The following is a 21,572-nucleotide window of genomic DNA, read 5'->3' as shown; positions in this document are numbered from 1 at the left end:
CCGACACCGATACTTGAGGTACACCACTAGTCACCGGCCCCCTGTCTGAAAAACAACTTTCCACCATCATGCTTCCATCCATGAAGCCAATTTTCTATCCAATGGGCTAGCTTTCCCTGAATCCCTTTTCTATGTCCCTCATTTTCTTGTACAACTCAATAAGGTCACCCTCAGCATCTACTCTCCAAAGCAAAAAGGCCTGGCCTATCCAACCTCTCCCTATAATTCAAGCCCGTAGTTCAAGGATCTCTACAAGGAACTCCATAGTTTCCTCACCAGCTTCCCACAAGGTCCGAGGAAGTACTTGGTCCGGCCCCAGGGATATATCCATCATAATGCACTTTAAAATCACCAATACTTCCGCTTTGATAATCCATAAACAATCTAAGACATCATAACGACTATGCCTCAGTTCCTTGGCTTCCAGAATCTTTTTGGTGTAGTTGGATGAGAAGTATTTGTTTAATATGTCCCCCATCTCTTCTTTGCAGCCATGATTTGTAAGGGGTTCTTTCCCTGGCCATCCCTTTTACTATTAATATACCTGTACAATGTCTTGGGGTTTTACTTTATCTTGCCTGCCAGCTCCATTTCATGTCTTTTATTGCCTTTCTGGTTGCCTTCTTAAGAGTTCTCCTACACTTGTTATACTCCACGAAGGATTCTGCTGATCACTCTTGAACCTGCCCTACTATTTTTGCAAAGTGTTGTCTGTTAACACCCTTGTATAGCACGTTATAAAACTCTATTATTTAACTTTGTACACATACCACCAATAAAGATCTTGCAGTGTTGTACCATTCCCAATGAAGTTTCTAATAGATCCTATTACATTAAATATAAATAAAGTAAAACATATATTCATTTAATAAAATCCCTATCTCTACAGGAGCCCTGGCAGCTGGAGAATATACTTACCCATTCCAATTTCTTCTACCAGGTAAGCATATATTTGTGTATATTCCAAATAGTTTTAATATTGCTATTAGAGTAACTATTGCATGGTGTGAAATCTTTTATTACAGAAGACTCCAGTGAGATAAGCCTTTAGCCACATTCTATCTCTAATTAAAATACATTTGTGATAGAATAACACTTAAATCTTATTGCCCTATTCCTGCATCAGCCATTTTTTTCTTAACCTTGGGTGAGGTCAGGTGAGCTACTGTTGCTTCTGAGTGTTTCATACACTTTCTTACTACCTTCAAATTATGAAACACTAGTTTCATATTCTCTGGATCTTTTCAGGTCACCTATCTATCTCTGTCTGCGCTTCATCACATTCTGCAATTCTGGCATTGGAAAGGATTAAATATCACTGAAATTTGTTCCAAAAAAAATTATGTCTTTGAATAAACAAAGCTAACTGTCCCCTCTTCACAAAGCGATCTCAGTTACCTTGTTCGGCCTGGACTAATCCCAAACCATTGTCCATGAACAAGATCACTATCAAGTACTAACTCAACAGGTTTTGGTTATTCCTTCAAGAAAAGAGAGGGGAATGATCTATGCTTAGCAGTTCCAGAACATTTGCACAGAGCAAATAGGAGGAACTTAAGGAACTTCAGCTGACTATCATGTCAGTATCTCTGTCCCCCATGTGTCTGTCAAAATGCCTCTTAAACATTGCTATCATATCTGCTTCAACCACCTGGCCAGGCAGTGTGTTCTCGGCACCTACCACTCTGTATAAAAGAAAGAACAAAAAACCTGCCTCGCACATTTTTTAACATCTCACTTTCAGTTTAAATCAATGTCCCCTAGTATTTGATATTTGTACCTGGGGGAGAGCGATGTTGGCTACCTGCCTCTCAAAGTTTTATATACTTCTATCAGATCGTTCTTCCACTGCAACATGACTTCGCAAATTTTGTCCTTAATGCCCCAACTAATGAAGGCAAATATGCCATGGTTTTTTCTAACCACCGTATCCACTTGTTTTGCTGCTTTTAGGGAACTATGGTCCTGCACCCCAAGATCCCTCTGTACATCATTGCTCTTAAGACACCTACCATTTACTATGTACTATATCTCTTGCATTTAACTTCCCAAAATACAACATCTCACACCCTTTAAGCCAATTGATAAATGTTGATGTTGCATATGCAATTTTTTTTAATCTTCACTCTCAACTGACATTTGGAATGTTTGTCTATCAGTGGTGTCACCATCGACAAAGAACAAAGTGATATTACGTTTTTTTTCATTACGAAACAAGTGGTCAGGGTCTGGAAGACACTGCCAATTTAAGTAGTGGGGGCAGGTTCAATCATAGTATTGGAAGTGAAAGCGATAAAAGGGGGAAAATTTACAAAGCTATTGGCGGGTGAGGGGGAAAAGGGATTCAAGGACTACCTGGATTCCTTTTGCATAGAGCCAGCATTGGATCAATTGACTGAATGGTCTCCTTCTGTGCTGTAACCTTTGTGATTCTACAAAAACCTGCTGGAATGAGGTGCATTGTTATGCAAGTATTTAAATATATCGGCATGATTTACAGCGCCACAAGAGCAGATCAAATTCAAGCAGAGATCAACTAAGATCTCGGGCTGTGATATTAAATTGGGGTAGATTTAAGGGTTCTGTAACAGCATGCTTTGAAATGTTTAACTTGACATCCATGCTTTTGAATTTTTTTTCCAGTCCAATATTCACTTACATTTTTGCACAGTGAGCACCTGAGTTCCTGACCTTCAATGTTGTTTTTTGAAGATAATTACAGAATGGTTGCTGGTCAATAAATGCTCCAGATAGTCACTGTGACAAAATTGTGTGGAGGTGATTCACATGCACTGATTTAATGAGTCTCCCAAGTTCCTGCTTGGTCACCCAAAATTCATTCTAAGCCTTGTAGGGTGCAGCAGTTTGGAGGAAAGTATTTGCCGAAATTATTATTATTTTTTTGTTAGGCAAAATTTCTCCTCTTTATTTCCATCTGCCCACCTGCCTCCCTTATTTGGTTGCATGCATATCTTCCTTTCCTATCAGATTCCATTATCTGCAGCCCTCTTTTGCCTCCACCTATCTCCTCCCAGCCTCTGCTGATATCTCCACCTTTCCCTGCTTCACCTGACTCCATCTGCCAATGACATTCAGACCTGTATCCACCTATCACTTGCCAATTCTTCCTTCAACCCTCCCTCTCACCACTTTATACTTGCTATCTTCCCTCTACTCTTTCAATAAGGAGAGACCTGACCCAAAATGCCGACTGTTCATTTCCCTCCACAAATGCTGCCTGACCCATTTAGTTCCTCCAGTAGAATGTTTGTCACTTTAAAAACAATTTTCTAATTTCATATAACCTTGAATTATATTTTGAAAAAGGATTAATAATTATGTTCACTAAAAGGCTGAATTACGCCCATTTAATTTCTGTACCTTTTCTTCCAAAGCAACAATTCCTACTTCGTTTGAAGGTTTATTTGGGAAGATAAGTTACCGCATCAGGGCCACAATAGAAACTACACGATTCTCCAAAGATTATAAAACTGAGAAGGTGTTTTACATTCTTAACCTGCTCAATCTGAATGAGATCAATGATATTGAGGTAAATGGATTGTCAGCATGTTCGCAATTGTGTCAATTCCTCTTAATTTATATACTGATAAATGGAAATGTATTCCTGTAACCTTTATTGTTCCAGAGAGAGCAAGTTTTTTCATGCAAGTTGTCAGTAAACTATATCGATATGGCCATTGAGAACCATTGATTTTAAAGTAAACTGAAAAGATCCAAAGCCTATATGATAACTATACAAACTACAAAAAAAAGTATTATTTTCATGGGTTAATTTCAAACGTTATTGCACCTTCACTGTGTATTTTAGGTTGTTTAGGAGTTAATTGGATTAGAAATACAAATTTTGTAGGATTTAGTTGGATTAAAACTACAATTTCTCAAGTTTTATGACAGTTATCTGTGTTGTTATTGTCTCAGCACTACTTCCAAAAAAGTTTGAATGTTTTGTTGGTGTAATTTACACTTCACACATCCAAATAGTAGCACCATATAAAGCCATAAAACATATGAGCAGAATTAGGCCATTCGGCCCATCAGAATATAGAAATGATACCAAGATCTTATTGTTGCTTTCTCTGACCAGAAGAATTGGGGATTGGCACACATTGGGTTGTGTAGAGATCAAGCCCTATGTATATCTTAACATCTTCTGGACCACTGTTGCCTCTCCATTTCTTTGCCACTGTTATTATGACAGTTATGATGTGCCTGCAAAGAGTTTTAATCCCAGATCCTCATTTGGTGTGATGGTTCAAGCTTGAAAGGAAGGAATCTGGAGCTGACTATCTCTATCAGTAACCTGATTCAAAGCTTCATAGTTTGGCTTGATTCTCTGTGCAACCTATGAAAGTTATATCTGCTGGCAGGGGATATGGGGAGAAGGCAGGAATGGGGATGATCGGCCATGATCACATTGAATGGCGATGCTGGCTCGAAGGGCCGAATGGCCTACTCCTGCACCTATTGTTTATTGTCTATTGTCTATTAACTCATTACGTAAAAATACAAATTTGTTGAACATTTTTTTTCTTACCAGCAACCAAATATTGCAATGTTGACCAAGAAGTTTAGCTACTTGATTGTGAAAAGTGGGGTTATCATCTTAACAGTGAGCACTGATCTGAAAGGATACACCTCAGGACAGATCATTCAGCTTACTACAGCAATCCAAAACAAATCTGGGAAGGATATAAGTAATATTGTCGCCAGTCTCATCCAGGTAATCTCTACTGAATTCTAAGCTCCACAGACTGTCTTTACTGAAGTGACTATTCTGCCTCAAATATTAAAAATGTTAATAAATGCAATTTCCATTTACGGGAGCATTGTCAAACGAAAAATAAATGTCAAACCACGTAAGAAGCTACTTTGGGCAGATGGCCAAAGAGATGGAAGTATTTTGGAAGAGGATTCAAGTTCCTGGCCTTCAGGCTGAGGCATACCTGCCACCAACCCAGGGTTCTTCTGCATATCCGGGGAGTTTATCGGTCTGTGAGATGTAACAACTACAGGAAATAAGTGGGGCAATGAGTCTGGTGGGAATGCTCTAAAAACTGGCATAGACACAATAGTTTAAATTAACTTCTGTGTCATGAGAACATTTGAGAACTAGAACAATAAATAGGAATGGGGTAGATCGTACAACCCTTCATGCCTGATATGACATCCAAGTAGATCAGGTTGTTATGATCCTGGCTTTGGATCCACTTGTTTGTCTGTTCTCCATATAGCGAATTTGTTTATCTCCAATAATCTTTGACTCCAATACAGACCAAAGAGCTGCCTCTGTCAGCCTTCAATGAATTTGTGGAATCGCGGATAGAGAATTCCAAAGGCCCATGGTCTTGGGAGCAAAAAAAAAACATTCCTCGCCTTAAAGAGCTAATGACTTATTCAGAAGCTATGGCTCAAAGTTCCAGTTCTCCCCGCAAGTATCTATCCTGTTAAATCCCCTTTGGTAGCTTGTGTTTCACTCGAGCATATCTTCTGAAGACCCATCAGAAGTTACTTTGGTAAATGCCAGTACCAGCAGGCTTTTCTCCTCCAAATACATGCATACAGGTCAGTGTGCCGTTTGCCTGAATTCCAATGTAGCCGTATCCTCTTCAGCAGTAATGAGCTTTCTGTTGTCCATTACAAGGTGACAAGGCTTCCAGGCAAATAATGACACCAAATGGAGGGTCATTTTCTGAACGACTCCATTAATCCTTGCATATACTGATTACTTGACATGCATCATCACATTTAACTTAAATTACTCAACGGGAATATTATCTGCACATTTCTAAACTGGCCAGGTCTTCAATCCTTCTTTTATACAATTACTTTCAAAACTTTTGTGTTCTTCTATCCAGTCAAGTTATTGTGGTTCCTCTATAAGTACATTAATAGTCTTATTTTATCGATTGTTTCACCTTTCCACTGATGATGACTCTCATACACGAATCAATCAGGCAGACACCACATCTATTTCTTTACCTTGAGAGTTGCGGAGCAAGCTGACAGCATATTATCTTTACATAGCCTCTGATTGCTCAGCCACTTCTACAATCCAGATACAACAATTACATATCCTCTCCATTGTTCATGTCCTCGGCCCCAAGTCTTGGTCTTGGGGAAAGCTATCCCCAAACCAAGCTGTCAACAGTATACTTTTTAACGTATGGTGAAGTTTGAGTCTGGACACATGCCAAATTTCCTTTTCCTCAGTCTCCTCAGGAAATATAGGCGTTGGTCAGCCTTCTTGGCTGACACATCAGTGTAGTTGATCCATGACAGATTGTTGGTAACAGACAGTTGGGGAGATCTCTGCAGAACAGGACCTTGCGAGTCATCTGGGGGCTGCCAACCATTGTGAGGCATCTGCTACTCCCAATGACATGTAACCATATAACCATATAACAATTACAGCACGGAAACAGGCCATCTCGGCCCTACAAGTCCATGCCGAACACTTATTTTCCCCTAGTCCCATCTACCTCCACTCAGACCATAACCCTCCATTCCTTTCCCATCCATATACCTATCCAATTTATTTTTAAATGATAAAATCGAACCTGCCTCCACCACTTCCACTGGAAGCTCATTCCACACAGCTACCACTCTCTGAGTAAAGAAGTTCCCCCTCATGTTACCCCTAAACTTCTGTCCCTTAATTCTGAAGTCATGTCCTCTTGTTTGAATCTTCCCTACTCTCAATGGGAAAAGCTTATCCACGTCAACTCTGTCTATCCCTCTCATCATTTTAAAGACCTCTATCAAGTGTCCCCCCCTTAACCTTCTGTGCTCCAAAGAATAAAGACCTAACTTATTCAACCTTTCTCTGTAACTTAGTTGTTGAAACCCAGGCAACATTCTAGTAAATCTCCTCTGTACTCTCTCTATTTTGTTGACATCCTTCCTATAATTGGGCGACCAAAATTGTACACCATACTCCAGAATTGGTCTCACCAATGCCTTGTACAATTTTAACATTACATCCCAACTTCTATACTCAATGCTCTGATTTATTGAGTGACCAGTGATCTCTGGAAACTCACTCATTAAGATCGCCTCTCATTCCTCGTCGATCCAACTTAAATACTCTAACGCCTCTACTTCCTTGGAAGGCTTAGGAAGTTTGGCATGTCCCCTACAACTCTCACCAACGTCTACAGAAGCACCATAGAAATAATTTTATCAAGAGGCATCACAGTTTGGTTTGGGAACAGGTCCATCCAAGACTGCAAGAAATTGCAGCAAATTGTGGACGCAACCCAACCATCATTCAAACCAAACTCCCTTCTATTGACTCAATTTTTTCCTCACGCTGACTCAGCAAGACCAGCAACATAATTAAGGAAGAGATAATTAAGCCACTCCCTCTTCTCCCCCTCTCACATCACCAGATTTGGGGAGAGTTTCTTCCCAGCTGTTATCAGGCAACTGAATCATCCTGCCACAATCGGAGAGCAGTGCTGAACTGCTATCTACCTTTTTGGTGACCCTCGGACTACCCTTTACCTTGCACTAAACGTTATTCCCTTATGTATCTATACGCTGTAAATGGATCGATTGTAATCATGTCTTTCTGCTGATTAGATAGCACGTAACAAAAAAGCTTTTCACTGTACCTCGGTACACATGACAATAAACTAAACTGAACTGAAACTGGTCTTTGTGAGGCAATAACCTCATTGACAGTTTCCCTAAACAGCATCGGTTAATCCTGTTAAACCAAAACAGGAAATGGGGCTCCCATTAGTTGAGCAACATCTATATTACTTTCAAACTTCCTCGCCCTGCAATAAAAGGCCAACAATCTATTTTTTTCCCTCATTACTTAGTATAGTGACAAGCTAACTTTGTATTTGATTGTAATCGTAATCAGATAACTTGATTATTCTCTCTGTTTGCAGCCAATATTCAGGTTTTGGTCCTCATAATAGTGCACACTTTTATCCAGAATCTTGGACAGTGGTTAAGCAAGGTTAGTTAAAGGTATAGGGAGAGCAGAACCACAGAGGGCAATAATTTTAAAGTAATTTAATCTGGAGTAAGTGCAGACCAAAGATTCACCGTATGATAAAGGAACAAGCATTGCAGCAGAGTTTTGGATGACGTCTTGATTTCAGAGATCTGAATGAGGGAGGCCAACTAGGAATGAATTGGAATAATCAAGGGTGGAGGTAATAAAGCCAATAATAAGTCTTTCATTGCCAGAGGAGCTGAGGCTGGAGTCTGGTGTTATGACAAGTGCTCTTGAAAATGTATGAGGACCAAGGCAGGAGGGATCATATTGATGCTAAAGCATTGAACAGACAGGTTCAGTTTCATTCATTAGCTAGCTGGGGAGAAGAAAGGAGTCGTCAAGGGAACTGAGTTTTGATACCAAGAACAATTGTATCATTTTGTGCAATATTTACTTTGGGAAAGATTTTTGTTCATTCAGTGTAGAGTTTCAACCAAACAGTCTGACAATCTAATAACGAGATCATTAGATATGCTGAAAGCAAACTGAGACCTTGTAACCTCAGACTTTCCTTCAATGCTTAGTGTTTAAACATTTGCAAACATTCAGAAACCATTAAACAATAGAAACAATTAAAAGCTTTTTAATACTTAAACTTTATAAAATTGTGAAATAATAACTCAATGAAGTGATTTAAAAATTCTGCCGAATCGTCAAGCCTTTTAAAATAGGTTGATTGATAAAAGTAAGATGCATGGGATCCACAGTGACTCGTTCGTTTGGATTCAAACTGACTCAGCCATAGAATACAGACGGCAGAGGTGGAAGGGTGTTATTCTAACTAGAAATCCATGATCAGTGATCGCCGCAGGGATCTGTCCTTAGACCTCTTGTTTACGATGTATATAAATGATTGGGACGTAAATATAAATGTGTTATTTAGTAAGTTTGCAGACCATACCAAAATTGGTGGAGTTGCAGATAGTGAAGAAGGCTGTCAAATATACACCAGAATTTAGATTGGTTACAGATATGTGGAGAAACGGCAGATGGAGATTAATTCGACCAAGTATGAGGCATGCCCTTTGAAAGGACAACTATATGAGGAAAGTACACTGTTAATGGCAAGATTTGTAACAGCATTGATGTACAGTGGGATCTTGTGGTCCAAGTCCATTGCTCCTGAAATTTTGCAACACAAGTTTACAGAGTGTAAAGAAAGCATATGATATGCTTGAGTTAATCTGTTCCCATATATTCCCAATAATTAGTTTACACATTTGGCTTCATTTATGTGAACCTTTTGGGGTCATTGCCATTGCAGCCCAAATTAATAAATTACTGCATAAGCAGGTTCCTTTTCAGCATTTTACTGTAACAAACAAAAACATCATCTCATTTTTCTTTCATAGCTTTCGGAGTTATTCTATGATTTAACGTTATTGCTTGTGTGTTGTTGGAATTGTATTCTGTATCATAGGAACTCCAGTTTTTGAAGGAGTATATTGGAGTATATTGGAACATACTGTCTAATTAAATGTCTTGCCATTTTGTTTCAGAAAGTTACCTATAAATCAAAGCGAATAATCTATGACCTACGGACAATTGCAGAGGTTGAAGGATCAGGGGTAAAGTCTTGGAAACAAGCAGAATGGAAGGAGCAGATCATTGTGCCGCCATTACCTCAGTCGTCTCTGCATGGCTGTAATTTAATACAAGTAGATTATTTCATTCAGGTGAGGACAATGTTATTGTTTAATATCTAATATCCATATGGAACCACTTTTCATCTTGCCCTCTTCTATGAAACAAAAACAAATGAATACATATGAGATTGCCAACCGCAGCACTAGCTATATAAATACATGAAGCTTCAGCGTACAGCAAGAATGACTGGGAGTTACAGAGCATACTTAAAAAATAAAGCAGAAAACAGAGGCCAGCATAGCAGATATTAGGAGCAATGCTTGACTGCAGAAGTAGGTTTAAGTGTCTTAAAAGAGGACAAAGGTAGCAAGCTGAAGTGGATTGAGAAGGGAATTCCAAAGCTTAAGATCTCGATGGCTGAGGGGTATGCGTTGGTGAGGCCAGTGTTGGAGAGATGTAGAGGTTTTTATGGTGTGTGTGATGTGAGGAGGTGATGAGCAGGTCAGGCTGTGATTCAGAACACAGTTCTAGGGTCTTAATGTCTGGCTTTGTGGTGAACTGTATTTGGTGAATATAAAGATGCATGCACCAGATTTCGAGAGGAAGGCACTCGGAGAAGCAGCCAGCAGGCGTTTTAGATAGTGTTACAATGATCACACCTAAAATAATCAGCAGAATGGATGAATATCCCAGAACCCCATGTGAGGTAGAGGCAATAGGTTTCCACTTAGTTGGATAACAGAAACAACACATTGAAGGATGTTGGCAAGGTCAAATGTATGATGTAATGCAGGTCAAGAACGAGGTTGGTTAGAATTGGTTATTATCATTGACTGTTATCTGCAGTGCATTGTCCAAAATATCAGTCCTATGTATTCAATTAGATATGAATTGTAAAGTTATAAATAGCTTTAAAAATGTTGATTTAAAATAATGCAATTCTTTGTACTGTGATAGGATTTATAGTGAGGAAATCACTAAATATTGTCTTTGTTCAATGTGTAATTGCAAAGTTTCCAATATGAGTAGCCCAACCGTGCAAGCTGTTTTGAGTTACTTTGCCATTTTGATTACCTAATTTTTCCTTGGTTTAATAACGTTGTTAATTTTAACTCGCTTTTAATTTTGTTCAGTTTATTCTTAGTCAAGCCTTTCGTCTCTACATACGCTGCTGTATTTTGTAGAAATTGGAAAGATGAACAATCAGCAGTCATTGTATTTCATGAGTCGATGTAATGAATGACTTTTATTATGAAAAGCTCTACTTTTTGGATAAATTATTTCAAATTGCCACTCTTACTTCCAGCCTCCACTCTCCAAAACCTTGCTCTGATCACTTCCTACTATTATCAACCTATTGCCCGCCTCCCAATTACACCCACTAATGTTGCAGTCTGTACAATCTTACTGAGTCTAACATTCATTTTCCACACGACTTAGAACATGACAACAAACTTGCCTTGAATATCACTCAATTAGCTGCCTCCCTACTGGTGTTTCTGATCATGTACAAGTCAATTATCATCTACCTTGATCATTTATTTGACCATTCTCCTCAAAAACTGTAATATTTCTTCCCATCTGCTATACAAATTTTCATCGATAGCTTTACACCTGGTCCATTAGATATAATACTAAAGTCTACTGACTTTCATTTTTTTTTAAAGGTTGATCATAGAGGGCATAACTTTGCAATTTTCCCTGCCCAAGACAACTTTGCTAGTACCTGTATTAGGGAATTGAATTGAAACAGAGCTTCCAAACCCATGCTCCCAGCAGCTTTTTCTAACCACGAAAATCCAATCGGTACACAATTATACTAATATGCTTTGGTCGGTCACACCAGTATGTTGTTTCATAACTAAATGCCTAATGTCAATCGTACTTATAGGATTAGCCAATTGTAAGAGCCGGTTTATAACAATTTTGGAGATGACTGGTAATTACTAGCAGGATTGAACAATCCAGTGGTAGAGTGATTGGGCTGAGTACTGAAGGCACAGTAGCCAGAATGGGACCCTGTTCCCAACAGGCAGTCTCTCTGGCACTGTTCACTGCAGCAAAACTGTGACGCACTCGGCTTTGTTGCCGGGCTGGCAAATTTTCAAGATTATTGAATGTTATTCTTATTTGTACCGCATCACACATTGCTTTCACTTTTCCAATGTTGTGCTATTATAATATAAGGAAATTGGGATGAGGATAGGTGATTGTGAGTGGGATATTTGTTATACTGTTTGTATTGGGAAGGGTGATTATAGGGTGATGGGTTGTATATATGACTAAGATACTGTATAGTATATGAGGGTTTTTTTCTTTTCTTTTTTATTTTTTTCTCTCTTTTTTGTATGGCTTTGTAAATATTTGATTAGTGTATAAATGTAAATAATTTGGTGTACATATAGCTGCTAAATTTTTATAAGATAATTATAAGCAGTTGAACAAGGGTGGGAATTAATAAGCTTTGACTTCCTGTTCCTTTTCGGACACATCCGATTTCATTTACTTATAGATATTGTTTATGACACTTTATAAATATTCTTGTTTTGTTTTTTTGTATGCTGTTTCACACTTGCTTTTTATTCTTTTATTCTGTTCGAAATAAAGAATTAAATAAAAAATAAAATAAATAATAAATTATTATAATATTATATAATCTAGTGAATCCAGTGCGTTTAGGTTTATTATATTACATGTACAGAGGTATGGTGAAAAGCTTTCTTTTGTATGCTATCCAAACAGATCAGATATACCGTAAATAGATACAATCAAGTCAAACTGAAGTACAATAGATAGAGCAAAGGGGAAGTCTAAAAGGAATGTGGAAAATTTAAAAGCAGGGTAAACATCACCCGATGATGCTGAGCATTCTGGATTTCCAACTAGGCAGAGAGTGGATTTTTAAAAATCCTACTGTAGTTAATGAACAGGAGTGGAATTGCTTCCGTTTATGTCATTGTGTCCAGCCTCGGAATCTTGTCTGAATTCCTGACTGAATTTAGCCAGTTTAGCACAAACCAGGAATGAAGGCTTTTTCTTTCATTTCCACTGTAGAACTGGGGTGGGGGATTGCAACCCTCACGTGGTCCACCCTGTTTCTACTACTGCAATCAACCCGACGTGCACAAACAAGATCAAATAGAACTAGTTGACCTGCAACTTTAGGCTGTGCACGCCATATGCAAGAAGAAGACTGTAGAACTCTGCTTGAATATGATACTGCTTAAAGGAATGTGGTAAAACTGAAGTTAAAACAAGACCGTTTTTGGTGTTTTGCAGGTTTCTATCCGATCGCCAGAAGTTTTGGTCAGCCTGCCCATCTATATTGGCAATATTGCAGTCAACAGTCCACCGCTGACTCCATCAGGGCAACCACAGCCTACTGCAGGGACAGTGCTACCCACAGCTCCTCCAGCCGAGGATGTTGGGGCAACAGGTTACCGGCCCATGGATAGAGTCATTCTCCCAACCAAAAGCCACTCTCAGCAGCAGACTTTGTCGCCTCATGCGTTTAGCTACACGTCGGGCTTTGAAAGCGATGCCAGTGGACAGATTCCTGGTCCCAGGCTGTGTATTTCAACTGGTGCTACTGTCCCATACTATGCAGATGGACCTGTTGTTGCAGATCTCACCGAAAATCCTCTCATTTTACCTCCTGAGTACAGTATGTGGGCCCAGCCGTACGGTGAGTTGTCTGCCGCTTATTATTAATCCAAAGTATGTGCTGCTATCTATAGGTGTCTATTTTAAAATTTTGCTGAATAAATGGTGCCTTAATAAATATGGGCCGAGTTATAAATTTGTTACTTCAGATATTAGCATTTTGTGTTTTTTTCTGAATGTTTGAAAGCCTCAAATATTTGAATTTGCTGCTTTTCAAATCTGAAAGCAGCAGGCTACTTGCAGATTTGAAGGATATATAATTTGATTGTTATCTTTTTAACAGAGCCTCCCCCAACATATGAAGAGAGTTGCAGCAGTGCTAATTCCAGCATGAGTGCAGGAAACTAATTGGCAACAGACTTCATAGATGTACTACTGTTTGTGCACAGAAATGCCTTTTAGTGATGTTTTACTGAAAAGCACAGCCTGACTTTACTGAAGCACCACTGCAAATGCATTCTGAAGTTTGAAGAAGTTGATATTTTGTTATTACGATGTACTATCAACACTTGCAGATATTTCTCCAGCTTTGAATGCTATGTGCAATGTCTGCCTATTTACTGCTCATTTGCTGGGGGCAGGAACTATTGTTGCTGTTAACAATCTGTTCACTTTTCTTACGAGTATTTTTGGGATGAAGAGCATCGAAGGGTGAAAGTATAAATATAACAGGCCTCCCTCCAGTTTCATGTATATAAATATAGTTTTCTGTTGAATAGCTCCACCCTATTATAGACTGTTAATTATTCAGTCTAGTTGTATAGAGCTAGTTGAAAATATAAGACAACTCTGAGCCTTAAGAACCATGAAGTGATGATGCTTGCGCCTTGATTTTGCTTGTTCGGGTGAAGGGATAGCTGCGATTGTAGATGGTTTAAATGCAATAGAAATTCAATCCCAATTCTGTTCAAGTTTGAGCAGTTTATATTTAACTATGTAGTAGGTTATGTACATCGCAGGCTATTGTAACGAAGCTTATGTATGCTGGTCTTTGGAAGGACCAATACTAACCAAAATGCATTAAGGATCCTTTCACCTTGAAGTGTTATGTTGCACCTTTTCTATAGATTATTTCCTGAAAGAGAGAGATCCATATTTGCTGTATTTATGTTGTATGTTTGCTAAAGTTGTAGCATCATTTTTAAACTAGCACGTAAAAATGGCAAGTTCAAAATCCTGTATGAGTTACTTCATTTTATAACTTAGGCCTTATTGAAGTCAGAGGAAAGCCAAACCACTCACTGGAATGTTTACTTAATGCATCTTTTTTAACTACTGTATTTGTAACCTTCAGGATTTTTTAATGTGCACATGATGAAGTGCTATATAACATTTAACCTCAAGCACAGGTTTAGTACTGAAATATATTTTCATGGTTAAATCAAGAACGCTGCAGTCTGTTGCAAGTCACTTCTTGTCTGTAAATGTTTTCTCTGAGTTAATTTCCCTTTTTATTAATGTCTATAAAGTGAGACTGTGCATTTAGATACAGGAAACCTGCGAGCATGTCAACCTAATTTTTCATATGATGCATAGAGTTTGAATATACGTAATGTTGCTATTTTGAACACGTCCCTATGCAAGCTCTTGATTAGCTCGTGCTGCAATTCCACTATGAGTACTTTCCTGCTGGAGGGAAGAGTTTCCAGCAGTACTTTAGGGAACATTTGCAGAAGGACATAGATTTTGGAAAGGGATGGATTGGGAGGAAGCTCGACATTGGCACAACTGGCAGGAATTGCCCTTAAAGAGGATACGATGAATGGAACAGGGACATGGCTGAACCGGAAAACAATTATTTTTACTTGCCGAACACCACTTCGTCCTGTTATTGAACGTAGTTCAAGATACACTTATTGCTAAATTCTTATACAAAATATAATAATGTTGTGAAACTGGTGATAATAGTGGTCAAGCTCACTCTCACTTTTGCTGCTATTCATGTGTAACAGATCGATTCTGAATTTCTTCTCGTAACAATTTTGTTAAGACAGATGTGTTCACTGAAGAGTATTTTCCTTTCGAAGGCTGGAACTAATTTTAATCTTTGTATGTATTTTACAACTTAATTTGCTTACATTTTGTAAGAAAAAAATGAAGGGAACTATGACTTTTTATCAACTATTTGTTACTGTTGGCCCATGATTTCCAACTTTCATGACCTAGTTTCAGATATTTTACTCTATTGTATATATCTATTGTCCTGTCTATATATATAGGCACAAATTATAAATATTTTTAACTAATTCCAAAGTCATTTCAGTACATGCATCATGTGGAGATTTGTAGTTCATATTATTGAATTCCATGGATATTAACAGAAATATGTGAAACATTGTTCATGATTTTTTTTTCTACCCTTATCCCTCCACCTCTCGCAGGCATCGTATCTAATTATCATAATAAATAAGCAAAGCTTGCAAATGTTTACATTTTTCAATGTCGTAGAAATTGTCCAAGCTATGGGAAAGGGACAGTATTACATAAAATCCATCTTGCTGCCGAATTATTCCACCTATTTTGTCGATTGCACTAATGTGAGCACCACCCCCTGATTTAAAGATGTACTCTGGGAATTTGGGGGGAGGGAGGGGGAATGAAAAGGGCAGTCCTGTGCACTGTTCCAATGGAGTAACTGGATAGAAATTTGAGTTCTGCAGTAAAGCCGACCAACTTGTTGATTGGAATCAAGTCACCGATCTGAAGTCCACAAAGAAGGTAGGAGAATTGGTTAGTTGACGTACATAATGATGGAGTGTGCAGCAACATCCTGTACTCTTCAGCAGTGGGTAATCAAGCATCCTAGGCTGACATGTTAGTACACATCAAACCACTTGTACTTGACTACAGAAGGTGTACAGATAGAACAAACCAAGAGCAAAGAGATGGAGGAAACTATTTGGCACATCTTGCAGGCCTCTGTGTATTTTCAAAGTGTGCTCTGCAAAAGTGAAATAATCACTTAATAGCCATTCTAATTATCTATAATAACTGGAAAACATGGTTTATCATTTGAAGCAGATTTTATGAGGGAAAACTCAGGACATGCAGATCTCACAAGAAACTAGTAAAAATTGCAGAATCCCTCAGGTTTGCCCTTGATTGTCCAAAGGAGCCGACCTGCCATGTACTTGGTGTGAGCTGTGATATGCAAACTATTCCTGACATAAGCTTGAATATTGATTTAAAGGGTTGAAATTGAAGGTGGCCTGGTTAAACGGAGCTAACTTAGGAGAAGACTTCCTTATTTTGAATCGTAATAATGTGGTTCCTAATAAAGACCAAAAGTGTCCAATGTGCTCATTATTTTTTCTTGCATTTGACCACTTCTTTCTTCAGTATCTAGTCTTGGGAGATGTGAGCTAATCTATAGCTGTAGTCACAGTGTCACAGAGCTGTACAGCACAGAAATATGCCCTTTGTTTCAATACATCTATATAGATTTTTTTATTGTCTATCTTCACTGATCGCATGAATATGCATTAGACCGTATCCATCTATACCTCGCTTATTTGAAGTGCCTGTTTAAATGTATCTTGAGCATAGCGATTGTATCAGACGCCAGGTCCTCTGGTGGTATGTTCCAGATACCAGCTACTTTGTGTTTTTTTTTTTAAAAACCTCCCCTTAAATCTCCTTTTACAATTTCTTTCTCTCACTATAAATCTCTACCCTCTTGTTTATGATACCTCAACCATGGGAAAACTAACTATTTATGCCTCTTATTATTCTATATACCTCAAACAGGTCAGCCCTTCCTCATTTGCTCCAGAGAAAACAAGCCCAGCCTATCCATAACTCTCCATAGATAAAACCCCTCCAATCCAGGCAACTTCCTGGTGAATCTTCTCAGTGCTCTCGCCATTGCAATCATATCCTTTGGTAAGACAATTAGAACTACACACAGCACTCTGCCCATCATCATGCAGTATACAAACAGGAGCTTTGACCCATCATGTCTATGGCAATGATTGAGCACTCATCCATCGTAACCTTACCTGGCAAGACTTGGTAATTCAAGTGTCAGTTTAGATGCTTCTTAAATGTTAACAACACACGACAGGGCTTTCCACATTTTCAGTTCTCGATGCTTTTATCTTTACCAAACCTTTGATTATCCTTGCCATCCAGTGTTCCCTGGACTTGTGGTCCTTTTTACCCTTTAGCATGTCACATCAGTTTGAATTCCCTCTATTTTGCTTCTCAAAGACTGCCACTTCTCACATGTAGTTTTTCCTGTATGTAGCTTCTCCCAGTCTATATTTGCCCAGGTCCTGGTCGTTGCTGCTTGCCCCAGGAGGCCAACACTCCCAAAACTGCAATAGTATCCCATGCAGTATATCTGTTTGAGAGGGGAATGACCACAGGATACATTTGCACTAACTCCCTATGTCTATTGCGCTTCCTGATGGTCACCCATCAGTTTTCTGCCTCTGCAGCAATTTGTTCTCATTGAATGGCCTGTTCACACTGTACTACGTATTGTTGATGATCCACAGTGAGTCCACTTCCTGCACTCATCACTGGGGGCACACGATGTATCTGAATTCCTAGATAATGCAGGTTCAAGTTCTACCACCTCATCCTTTAGATTCAGCACTTGGTTATTTCCCCTTTCCTTTTAATTCCAAGTAATAATTCTGCTGGAGACCACCAGTTTTAAACAGCAGCTCTGCAATCTAAAAAATCCCTGAATGGAACTGCAGGTAGAAAATGTCCACCTGGTCAGCTGCCTTTGCTGCCTCAAGTATCTTTACTTTTACTTCAATGAATAAAAGTGTTTCTAAAATTGTAGAATTACCCACTGTTGCTCACCAGTCGCCTTCCTCCCCAAAGCCCCTTCACTCACCAAAGTGCGTAGACTACTGTGCAAATTAGGAAATAGTTTTCTGAAACCACCAATCTAAGGAAATGCATTCAATTACAGTTTAAAATGTTACTCAATATTTGGGTTACTTCAGAGTGGCAGAGAAGTTGCTTTTGAATCTTATCATTCGGTGTCAAACAAAAGAACTTGGTAAGATAGGGACACTGCCAAACAATTGACCAATAGCTTCTTATTAGTCCTGCAATAATTACATAAAAATCAGAAGTTTGTGGGAAATGTTGTGTTGCACCTTGCCAAGATAATGTGTGCTGCGCTGGAGGATCATCGATCCCTTCGCATCAAGTCATCTTGCAGAACAGTGTGTGCAATCAGGCCTCTTTAACTTTCCATTCATGTTTAACAATGAAAACGTTTACGTGGGTGAGGAAGGAGATGCAGTAGATCTCTGGATGACGCATTCCACAGTCAGAAGGATTGGCTGCTAAAGAATGGTTGAAATTTACACCAGTCATATTAAAAAGGAAATAACTCAGCCCTCTAACTGTTTTGCTGCACTCTTTAACATCTGTCATGGGGATTGTAGTTAAAAACGTAATCTGGTGGTGTGTGCCTTTATTCGCTCTTTGGGATGGCGATAGAAGCATTTGTTCTGCGTTTATGCTGCCTCAATAGGAGTGAAAACTCCAGTAATTTAGATCTTATCTAAACATGCACATTATTCTGTACTTTCTCTCAATCTCACAACTTGGGAAAGGTATTCTGTTCCTACTGTCTTCACGTTATGGGAATTTTAACCACATTTTATTGAGTCACTAATTTTTGTGTTACGCACTGGAGTAAATTATTGCCTTAGCAACATAATGTTATCAGATCCATCCACTAAATTAATAAAGTAGATTATGCAAGTATTTTTACTTCAAAAAACATTTAAAGGAGAGACGGCCGCGAAGCAAGCCAACCACATTTCAAACAAATGAATTTCACAGAATTATTGATTTGTGCTAAGTGTATGCGTTGGAAATAGAATATGATAAGTATCCTTGATTTTATCATCCTTTAATTGAAATTATTTCCATCATCGTTGATTTAATATTCTTGTCAATAATAACCATATTTTTAAATTCCTTTAGCATGCATTTCCTGAGGTTCTATTTAAGTTTGATGTGATTTTTTTTTTAAATTAAAAGTACCTTGATTTTGGTTGTGTCCAATTTTATAATGAAAAATTACTGTGATTATAATCTGTACTTTGCACAAGCAGTTTTCTGAGGGTAGCATGAATTGTGCCTGTTGCTTTCCAGGCACAGTGACATATTCCAATCCATAACACAACCAACTCCTGTGGATCAGTTTGTCCTAATAATTTCTTTATGGATAACTGTGTCCAAAAATCTTCAGTTCCTGCCAAGGTTTGCATGACAATTCCAGAAGGTTAAGTTTTCACGAAATCTAGTATTGAAATATCTTCAATATTCCCCGATGTTTTGTATTTTTTTTCCTAAAAATTGATCTGGGTTTTAACAGGATTCATTCCAATACAACAATGTTTTTATATGCTGTTCAAAAGGGAAATGGCTTTAAATAATGCTGAATCACACTTTCAGCTCATAGCTTTATTAACGTGTTTTTCATCTGGTGATTCTCATTTTTGAACTCTGCATTGATGTATATTTTCCCCTGCGATGTTTTTGTAATAAACTGGTATATTGATGCACTTTAGTGTTTTAGATTTTCATGTAATTGTTTGGAAATGTAAATTTAGCAATCAAACAACATACTAATAAAACAAATTTCAGTAATCATGCTGTGACTCTTGGTGAAATCTTATAGAAGATAGAAAGCGCTTTAATCCTAAAATTGCCCTCTTGGAGAATGATGTTTTGGAGTTAATGATGAGCCAACCTGCTAAAGATTGTTTGTTTTTTGTATCAATACCTAAACAAAAGCAGTCCCTCGCGATCGAGGATGACTTGTTTCCGCTTACGTTTTATGGTTCTGAGTAGGAAAATGAGGTCAATGTGCAACCCATCCAAAGATGGGGAATGTGGGTACTAGTTGTGAAATGGTACACTTCTTCCATGACTTATTCCAGGTTTCTATGTGCTCCTGACTTGCTGATACTTGTTTATTGTTGAGTGCAAAGTTCAATCCATGAAGACAGCACTCCTCCAGTTTAGAGGATGTATCTCACTGAGTGCAATGATATCAATGTCAAAAGCACTGGGTACCAAGAGATGACAGCGGAGTTGAGTTCGGATCTGTCATTGTCCATGAGGGTTCTGACTTCCAGGTCCTGGACTTCATGAGTGCAAGTTGCTGAGTAGAGGGAGCTATTGCACTATAAGCACTGCAGAGGGTGGTGAAAATTGCCCAACGCATCACCGGTACCTCACTCCCCTCCATTGAGTCTGTCCAAAGCAAGCGTTGTCTGTGAAGGGCGCTCAGCATCGCCAAGGACTGCTCTCACCACAACCATGGATTGTTTACCCTCCTACCATCCGGGAGGCGTTACAGGTCTCTCCGTTGCCGGACCAGCAGGTCCAGGAACAGCTTCTTCCCTGCGGCTGTCGCACTACTCAACAATGTACCTCAGTGACTGCCAATCACCCCTCCTCCCACAGGAAAAACACTGACTGTATGCATGTAAATAGATTTATTTATTGAAATCATATTCTATGTCGCTCTTCCAGGGAGATGCTAACTGCATTTCGTTGTCTCTGTACTGTACACTGACAATGACAATTAAAGTTGAATCTGAATATTGCACATCAGCCACCAAATGAGCTTCACACAGCATGGTCTTTATCCAGTGGCAAGGGGAACCAAGATGCCTGGAGAGCCAGGAACTGCTGAATGGGTATTAATGTGTACTCCTACAGATGGCACAATTGCCACCCAAAATGTCATCATTGTCCTTTCAAGAAAACCCTTTCATATTTCAGGATACACCTCCCATTAAAAGCAGACATCAGTGATGATGAAATTCACCACTTCCCTCATTGTGCCAGCACAGCCTTGGCTGCTTGAGGACGGGAGGATTTGAAGACCTGGCAAAAAAATGGAACTATGGTATGGTGGACAGCAGAGTTTACTGCTTTCCTACATGTTTCTGTGACTTGGACTTCCTACAGAGGGCATCACATAGCATTAAAGAACTACCACAAAGCTCAGAATTCATTTGAAAGATTTGTGAACCAATGTTAGTGCCCTCCATGGACATTGCCCCAAATAACGTTACTCTCTGTTGATCATGTAGGGCAGACTACGCCATTCCCATGTGCAACATCAGACTTCAAAACACCCCATTCTGACCTCTGCAGTGGCTGCTGATTACGGGGCAATGAGGGAAGCTTCCCACTGATTCCTGACCCATGACTGATGTTATAGGGAATCTCGAGTCTGCACCAAGGATGCACGTCCTTTGTGGATATTGCAGAAGGAGCGCAACGCTTCTCAAACTGG

General features: G+C 38.9%; 1 protein-coding gene across 1 annotated transcript in view; it reads left to right on the top strand.

Annotated features, from left to right (window-relative positions):
- arrdc1 (arrestin domain containing 1) overlaps positions 1-19,909 on the top strand; it is a 50,304-nt gene extending 30,395 nt beyond the window's left edge. The window contains exons 3-8 of the mRNA XM_033049075.1: positions 890-940; positions 3,396-3,550; positions 4,559-4,741; positions 9,532-9,708; positions 12,899-13,304; positions 13,566-19,909. Of these exons, the coding sequence (XP_032904966.1) occupies positions 890-940; positions 3,396-3,550; positions 4,559-4,741; positions 9,532-9,708; positions 12,899-13,304; positions 13,566-13,630 (1,037 nt within the window). The 3' untranslated portion in view covers positions 13,631-19,909. The remainder of the gene's footprint in view (positions 1-889; positions 941-3,395; positions 3,551-4,558; positions 4,742-9,531; positions 9,709-12,898; positions 13,305-13,565) is intronic.
- Positions 19,910-21,572: the final 1,663 nt, after the last annotated feature.

Source organism: Amblyraja radiata, chromosome 32 (genome assembly GCF_010909765.2).
Source record: "Amblyraja radiata isolate CabotCenter1 chromosome 32, sAmbRad1.1.pri, whole genome shotgun sequence".
NCBI lineage: Eukaryota > Metazoa > Chordata > Chondrichthyes > Rajiformes > Rajidae > Amblyraja > Amblyraja radiata.
Note: the sequence above shows the minus strand (reverse complement) of the source record. Positions and strands in the feature narration are given on the sequence as shown.